At 41.1% G+C, this 8,616-nt stretch overlaps 3 protein-coding genes across 4 annotated transcripts; 1 reads left to right on the plus strand and 2 right to left on the minus strand.

Annotated features, from left to right (window-relative positions):
• Positions 1-10: 10 nt before the first annotated feature.
• Positions 11-2,549, minus strand: LOC124175252 (UPF0764 protein C16orf89 homolog). 2 transcript variants are annotated; one of them, XM_046555301.1, is made up of 7 exons: positions 2,378-2,549; positions 2,184-2,282; positions 1,952-2,101; positions 1,390-1,688; positions 743-878; positions 230-332; positions 11-169 (listed from the first exon to the last, which is right to left on the minus strand). In XM_046555301.1, the coding sequence occupies exons 1-7, from the start codon at positions 2,520-2,522 to the stop codon at positions 22-24; spliced, it is 1,080 nt and encodes a 359-aa protein (XP_046411257.1). In that variant the 5' UTR covers positions 2,523-2,549; the 3' UTR covers positions 11-21. The 2 variants fall into 2 exon arrangements, with proteins under 2 accessions (XP_046411257.1, XP_046411256.1); XM_046555300.1 differs by having other exon boundaries at positions 1,294-1,688.
• Positions 2,550-2,972: 423 nt separating this feature from the next.
• LOC124175254 lies at positions 2,973-4,670 on the minus strand. The gene is made up of 4 exons (XM_046555303.1): positions 4,422-4,670; positions 4,146-4,284; positions 3,600-3,668; positions 2,973-3,387 (listed from the first exon to the last, which is right to left on the minus strand). Coding segments are annotated over exons 1-4 (309 nt in total). The 5' UTR covers positions 4,424-4,670; the 3' UTR covers positions 2,973-3,288.
• Positions 4,671-6,716: 2,046 nt separating this feature from the next.
• On the plus strand, positions 6,717-8,483 carry LOC124176730 (L-xylulose reductase-like). The gene is made up of 4 exons (XM_046558360.1): positions 6,717-6,915; positions 7,165-7,594; positions 7,860-8,008; positions 8,234-8,483. The coding sequence occupies exons 1-4, from the start codon at positions 6,864-6,866 to the stop codon at positions 8,335-8,337; spliced, it is 735 nt and encodes a 244-aa protein (XP_046414316.1). The 5' UTR covers positions 6,717-6,863; the 3' UTR covers positions 8,338-8,483.
• The last annotated feature ends 133 nt before the right edge of the window (positions 8,484-8,616 follow it).

Consider the following 8,616-nt stretch of genomic DNA (forward strand, 5'->3'; position numbering starts at 1 on the left):
GTGTCTTTTATACCCACTGTTCTACACAGTCAAATCTGAAGTCTCAACGAACTGACGGATCAGCAGAGACAAACTTGCTGCGGCCAACGCCGTCGCGTGGTTGTCACAACCGTAGTCCATCCTTTCACTTTCCCGCTTGAATCTTTTTCGAAATATTTCCTCTCCAAATCTACGGGTTTGATTATCAAAGTAAATACCTACGTCAAGGTCTGAACAGCGCTGAACTCACCCTAAACTCGTGAAACAACCCGCATCGTTCGGCCAGCTCAGTATCAACGCCGCGTAATGGTCATTGGCAAACTCCATATAGCCTGCCATTCCGCAGAGAATGACTGCATCCAGATTTGAAGTGAAAAACGAGAAGGAGGGTTTCAAAATTCATATTTCTTCCATGAAATACCTTGGAGCTCAGGTACGCCAGGGTGGCCACACATTTTCGGGGAAATAATTCCATGACGTTTCCAGGTTTTCCAAAACCTAAAACCTGGCTTTCCTTGACATTTTCCCAGTTCTAGTAAGTTACTAAAACCTAAATCGTTGGTACCTCGAAAAATCATTTCTAATTCACATGATAGAAAATTGATGTTTCCAGTTTTTTCATGACCAAATTAAAAATCCCCTCAGAATTCCAGGTCTTCTGGGTGTGTGGCCACCTCGTACGCCGATAATTATATGACAAATCGATTTTCATAGAGAGGAACGCTTTCTTCGATCATTAGACACAAAGATACGAAGCGCTCACCTTGCTCGCAGATCATGTCTCTTGACATTGCTGGAAAGTTAGTATCTTCCATATCGACTGCATCCTGTAATATAGCCGTGCAGTAGGCAGGTATAAGTTTGTCGAACGGAGTGGAGTCGCGCTCCATGCATCTTAGCTGAAAGAGCGAAAGCAAAATAAGATCAGTTTTTTTTTCATATTTTTTATCTAACCCTAATACGTCACACTTCAGTAGAATCGCATATAGGTCACCCAGGCTGAAAATCGATGTTCTGTTTAAACAATGAGTTCTAAAAATCGAAAAAATATACCTAGATATTGTTTAATGATCGCGGAAAAAGCTCCCTCAATTTTCTTAACCAAAGTTTATTGTTTAAATATTGTAAAACATCGGCAAAGTTAAGGCAACGTGTGTAATGTTTGGGGTGAAATTCACCCAGATTCACCCATTAGAGTTAAATGATTTTCATTCCTTACTTGGTTTCTTACATAAAGTATGATGTTTGGAGCCAGAAAATGCGTTTTCTATTTTCCATATTTTAGTTTTTCAAGTCTATAGTAAGTATACGTACATATTTTGTTATTTTTAATACAGACTTATCCGGGCCCCAGAGATCAGTATCCCAAACTGCTAATCCTGCACTGATTTCAATCAAAGATAAACTCACGGCGACAGCTGTCACGACGTACAGCAGCCTGTGCGCAAGCGGATACCCTCTGGGTCCGTCATTTCTTGTCAACATTTCGGCGCAGGGCTCAGACACCTGACAAAGGGGCCTCCTGTAGTCTTGAGCAAGCTGAGAGAGACACCGATCGCTTTCGGTCTCGTTCGGCGTCCCCTTGTAGAAATACTCCAGAACGGAAGATTCCGTGTTGTTCTCACTCGGTGGAGGTCTGGGGCCCAATAACCCGAAGCTCCATGCAACAGGCCGTTGCCAAATCTCCGGCTGATTCAGTACTTGGTTCACTGAGACGAAGGACGAAAATATCAGAAGGTTTGCTCAGCTTTACCCTCACGGAAAAAACCCCAACTTGGGTGCAAATTCGCACCCCCAACTCATAGATAATGCTAATTTCCCATGAGAAAAAAAGTTAGGATTACGATTTTACACCCAAGTTGGGGTTTTTTTCCGTGTGGGTATCAACTCACTTTTGCCTCTTTCCAAAGCTTTCTCAAAACCTTCCGTTATTTTTTAACTTTCATCTATCATTAACGCACATACAGCTTACATATCGCGGTTTCCTTAGTCTTCGTTAAAACTACTGTTGCGGCTTGTCGACGAGCGCGCCGGCAGAGTTCCAGGATGTCGATGAGGACGTCTCGAAAACGAGGGTGAAAAACCGTCAGTTTCTCGTGGTTCACGGTGCTTGCAACGTGGGCTGTGAAGGAAAATTTATTCACATTCAAGGTAAAATACTGCCTGGCGAGTGCTACTCCCTTAATGAGTACGTATCTACATGCCTTCAGCTATGGTGAGTCCGAAAATCGCGTCGACGTTCATCTGACGAGGTCTCTGCGCCATGAAATCGACTACCCTGTAAAGCGCCAGGATTCTTTGTCCTGAAAAAGTCCGATCAATTGCGCAATTGGATCAATATGTAGGATCGAGAATTCGATAACGATAAACGACGGTGATGACTGACTATAATACTTACCCAGCTTGTGGTCACTTGCATTGTTGGAGTGGGTTTGTCTTGCGGAAATAATAACGACGCTGATAAGCGTCGAGATGCCGTGTAACAGCATCCGAAGTTTCATGACGACGATACTATGGGTTCTGATAAGGTGAGCACCTGGCATCGTCGCCTATATACGATCCCCTCCAGTCGACGCGTCACCATGGGTTGCAGGTCCAATTCTAGGAGCTTGCCAGCTCGCTCCGAGGCTCGGTGGTAGACATAAATTAAATCTCGTAACGTAGAAAAATCACGACAAGCTAAGGCGGCTGTAAAGTTGATCTCAAGATTCAAAGTACTTGTGGGTTTTTCGCCGCGGGACACGTCGAAATGAAATTTTTATTCATCAAACGCGCGGTAAGTCAGGCTATTTTTTCCCCTTACTTCTTGTGCTTATTTTTGCATCAGTTCGGTTCTTGAAAAAAGTAAGCCGGTCGCCCGAAGGGGAGCGGTAATTAAATTCAACTTATAACGAGTCAAATATACTCCGTTCGAGAGCTGATGAAACTGTGTTTTTTTTTTCTTTATTCTCTTAATTCTACAAGTGAGCGTGACGAAGGTTGACGATCGGTGATTTATAGCAAGGATTTGAGTATGTTCTTTATTGGTAAAATTTTTTGTATGTTATTTAAATGAAAGTATATACATGTCAGAATTATACAAACTAACGATTAATTCAAGCATAAGAAAATACAAATTCCGGAGGATAAATGGGGATGACAAAAAATTCGCTAGAATATTTATCACATACCCTTTTAGAAACAAACGATTCATAATGATAATAAATCTTGAATTAATCAGTGATAAGTAAACATGAGATCTCAGGGGTTCTTGCAGTACGTGCCAAAGGTCTTCTGCTTCAACTTCCGCTTCGACGTGCGTGTTGCGAATTACATACATTCCGGATGAAAGGGGTCCAGATATGTACCGGAAACGCAGGCTCGAATGTCGCGGCCCAACTTAATGCAGCGACCTACGGCACGCTTAGTCTGTAACATTAAAAGCAAAACGTCGAAAAACTTCCGAGCCAAGTTTCGATTTATATTTCACGGGTAGTAGCTGCTCGCACGTCTTGCGGTCATAAATTACACTTATCGAACCTCTTTCTTTCCTCGTCTACGTACCGCATGCGGCGCAGCGCAATTTGCAACGCACACCAACGCACAAATAACGCGTGTCGAGTGCCTTCACTTATACTCACCACTTGATATTCGACTTGACAAGAATTACCGACGCTGTTGTCCTCCAAAGTCTCCCTCAGCAAATTCGACTGTAAAATTATCGTGGAATTAAATGAACATTAAAGATTAGGGTACGTATGAAGCTAAAATTCAGAGTGGCGACAATTGTGTTCAAATAGAATTCCCTCGCTTTTCCCGTAAAGAAATTCAGAATTCCCCGACGTTTTCTCACGAAACTGAGGTAACGTTGGACAGCTTTTATGACCAAAAGCTCCAGAAGTTGTGCAGCTTGAGTATATAAATTTGAATCTAGGAAACACACGTTATTGCTTCGTCTCATACAAATAATAAAAAATTGAACAAATGACATTTCCTAAAGTTAACTTGACTGAATTTACGAAGCACGGCTAAAGTTTGAGAACGATTTAAAAAAAAAAATGTAAAAATCCCTGACATTTCCCTGACTTTTCCCCATAGTCGAAATTCCCTGACTGTTCCCGGTCTGTAGCCACCCTGCGAATCCATGATACAACACTTTCGAGAATTGTCAAGATTCATATACCTACCACGGAGGTGTGTGCCGGAGGCACTTGTAAACCAGCGTCGTCGACGCCGTTGAGAAGCTCGGCGATGCCTGCGGAAGCTGTACGCAGATTCGATGACACAAGTGCAAGCCCCATAGCAAGATAGAGAATCGCGGAGTTCCTTGAACGGAAAAAATGTCTCAAGTCTTTTCGATACCAATTGCAAACAGCAGGAGCGACGGATTTTACGGAAGCACTGGTCAGGTGCTCGAGTTGTAATATGTACAGCAGTGATAACACTGCACGGTGCAAACTTACATGATTTTGCAATTTTTTTCCCACCGATCAGTTTCGTTGATGGAAGAGAGAATAACTGGTGCTGAAAGGATGGGGACAATGATATTTATACCCGATGGGAAGCCCTGCTAAGGTCTCCTAATGGAACGGGGTTTCTCACAAGCAATGATTGTTTCACAGAGGGGACGATCTTGCCGTGAATTATTTTGCGATATCACGGGAATCGAGGAAACGTCAAGAAAATTAACTTTTTCCCGTAGGAGTTGATCTTGTACGGATTCTATCAATTCGAACGCTACGCTCTAGACTGTGCAATTATTTTTCTGATTATGCCGTACTTCGGTATGACCGATTGATTCTACCATTATTCTCGGTTTGTCACGTAGGTGAAACGATTGTTTCAACTTTTGACACTTGCCTGAAAGCAAAGTTTGTATCTTAATAGATACAACGATTTCACGCTAACACGTCAAAAATTCTCGAGTGTGAAAAACGTAGATATGCAACGTTTTTGTATTATTTGCCTTTCGACGACAAGGGAGAAAAAAAAAACGACAACGATAATGTGGTAATATTCAAGTTGCTTTTGAAAAATAAATTCTTACATGTGGTAAAATATTTTTCATCGACAATTGTAATTATCTGTCTTTTCGAGGATGTTCAACTCGTCGTCATGAGCACAAATACCAGCCGATTTAAATCAAACCACATATATAACGTATATCATATATTTACTGAGGTACATAATAATGATTAAATTATTGCTAGCAATCAACACGATCGAAGAGTACGGAAATGTATTAAGTTAATTATACAAGTAATCGGTAACGATAGACTATTCGATTGTCATAGAAGCGATTGAAAATTCGTATGAGGTATATCTTTCTGGCTAACGATACAATACGATGCTTCGTGAATGTGCTATTATACCTACAGTAGAACCTTCACTATCCAAATTCATTACGTTCTTCATTATCCCATTAATTGGGAACGGGCGTACTTCAGACTAGCGAGGATTCGTATAATGGAATACCAATGATACGTGAAACAATACTGCACGACAAAGAATATTACAAATGCATATTATGTTGCGTGTATTAGTTTTGCGTACATGATACTTGGCTTCAATTTTAACTTCCTTCACGGATAAAGATGACTGAAATATCGTTAATTGTAACGTAAGACTGCGAATGGACGTTCTCCGTGGATATCTTTTGCTCAACAACGTATTTATGCATTGCCAAATGTCGGGCCCTCGATGGGTTGAAGTTCAAGCTGTGGTTTGAATAATGGAGGTTCGGATAATCGAGATTCTACTCACTACTGTATATATTTTCATTATTACAACATAATTGAACATTATCAAGGCCGTGTGCAGAAATAAAAAGTTCACAGAGTAATGGTATTGAGTTAGATTATTCATACTATCATAACAATTGATAACAATCGATAAGTGTGTACTATCTTAAATTTGAATCCAAATTAAACCTCCGAATATTTATACAGAGGTAGATATACGAATTTTTCTTCCCAACTTTTCTATAACTGTGTGTATAATGATGCACGTACAGACATACGTGAGAACAACACGCCGTTGGGTGAAATTTATGATAAATGTACTTAATATAAATTATCTATTATATTTTTCTTCATTATAATCAGCCACAATGTCATCGATAAGAATGTCGTTGCTGTGGTCATAATGTATATTATTAGCTATAAATCATGTTTATTCAGTTTTAAAAAACGATTAGGGCAACCGCGTAACAATATTTAAACAATATGTATCTCAAGTTCGACCCTTTCGTCGAGGGCGAGAAAGGCAACGACGATGAGAACGGGGAGTCGGAATCTTGACTTCCATCCCAATTTCATCATGAACATGAGAGCCTTGTGGAGAATCCCGCCGCTGCCAAAAAAGACCTCTGCCGACATCTTCCGCATCTTGTATGTACATACGAACAGAACAACCTGACTTTAGGGACAATGAGACCGTCGGTAAAACAGAACAATACGCAGTAACATAACCTCGGCAAACTGTTCGACCATAAACAGTCGGGTTTTCCGAGTTATCCCGGGTACGCATATTTTAAATAATATAATTACCTTGGTCAATCGTATCGCAACGCTATGAAATTCACAACTCTTAGTCTGTTCGTTCACAACACATTCTACGCCTTCATCGTCAACACCAATAACGACTTTGACAGTTCCGCACGACGCGGTGACAACTGCGACAGTGTTACCGACCGAGACGAGGAGGTGACTTGCTACTGCCTGCGGTGCCGACCTTGGCGTGCCACATCGCAAACATATGCTATGCTATGCGACTCATCTCCCGACACGATGTACCTGTCCGTTACCTCAGATTACTCCTTATCGATTCCTTATCGCGGCGATAGACAAAAGCTAAATCTTAGTTTATCTTGGTAGTTTCATCAGCATCTTAATCCTTATAGTAAAATGAACATCTCCTTCGAGGGAAAACGTATTCTGGTGACGGGAGCTGGATCGGGTAAAACTCAAAATTCCTAACTCCGCAAAATATATTACATAAATTGTAAGAATCTTGTGCTTGATGCCAATGAAAAAAAATTCAGCGCAGACATTTTCGCTTTCGCTTGAAGCATTGTGTAACTTTTCGAAACAAAGAAACACTCGGATTTTTGTGAAATCCTCAAGACGGACACGTAATTGCGACGTTTTGCTTTTCAAATCTTTTGCTCGAATTTCACCAGATTCACACATTTCGGGCAAATTTCAGGTATCGGTCGAGCCGTTGCCCTGAGGCTGTCAAAGTTCGGGGCCAACGTGATCGCCGTATCGCTTCCCGACAAGAGCTTCGATACTCTGTCGGAGGAGGATCCTAAAATCGAGATCGTCAAGGTGGACCTGACGGATTGGAACGCGACGAAGGATGCTCTGCAGAGTTTAACACCTGTGGATCATCTCGTTAACAGTGCGGGAATGTTTAGAGGACATGCCTTTCTTGACGTAACGGCTGAAGACGTCGACGAGTCATTTAACATAAATTTCAAAGCTGCTATTAACGTTTCTCAAATCGTAGCTAAGGATTTGATAGCAAGAGGAAAACCCGGGAGTATTGTGAATATTTCATCTCAAGCTAGCCAGGCCGCTTTTCACGATCACACTGTTTACTGCTGCTCTAAAGGAGCTGTTGACCAGCTTACAAGGTTTGTTGCAGATTTCGTTATCACGCGAGATAGATGGAACGTTATCTAACCCGTGTCATACATCTCGCGGTACACGCGATACACGCGTTGGCGCGTTACATAACTACCAGTCATTATAATTTAAATATTCAATAACAAACCGAACACCGATCAAACTAATCATCAAAATGATTATTATATATATTAAATGAATGAATGAAACTACCAATTAGCTTGTTGCATGAGAAAAATAAGACTTCGACAATAAATAGTCAATATTTTCTAGAGTCATGTCGTTGGAATTGGGTCCCCACAACATCAGAGTGAATGCAATCAATCCCACTGTTGTAATGACCGAATTGGGTCGCCAAGCATGGAGCGATCCGAAGAAAGCTGCCGACATGAAGAGCAAGATTCCGCTTGGCCGTTTTGCTGGTAGTTATACACGAAATAACCATTACGAAATTTTACAATCTCACAGATTTAATTAATTTAAGTCGTCGGGATATTAATAAAAATTTTGCGAACTTGGTTTATAACAACCGATAATTAGAGATATTCCCGGTCATTCGTTATTCAACGCTGAGTAAAAGTAAATTATACCCTATTTTATTAGTCGTCTCTAGTAACAAAGAATAATTTTCTCTTCGCTTCTTACAGAGGTGGAAGAGGTCGTTGATGCAATAACCTACTTGCTCAGCGATCGGAGCTCAATGATCAACGGTGTGACGCTACCAGTTGACGGAGGTTTCCTAGCTACGTAGACGGGAACTATTATCCAATATCCTCTCGTATGGTTACGATGCGTGAACTTCAGAAAATTCCTCATCACGATACTCGCCTGTTACTATGTAAAACTCATGACCCACGCAAACGAAAACAATTCAAAATAAATAAGCATTGGGTTATACAACGCAACAAAACTTATTGATGTGAAACATCTATAGCCGCACGTAAAACCGATTTCTGGTGCGGCGACGCGTCGCCACGCTATATGATGGTATATATATACAGTCTATATGTAGTAGTGCGCAATCAATCGA

This window comes from Neodiprion fabricii, chromosome 2 (genome assembly GCF_021155785.1).
Source record: "Neodiprion fabricii isolate iyNeoFabr1 chromosome 2, iyNeoFabr1.1, whole genome shotgun sequence".
Taxonomy (NCBI): Eukaryota; Metazoa; Arthropoda; class Insecta; order Hymenoptera; family Diprionidae; genus Neodiprion; species Neodiprion fabricii.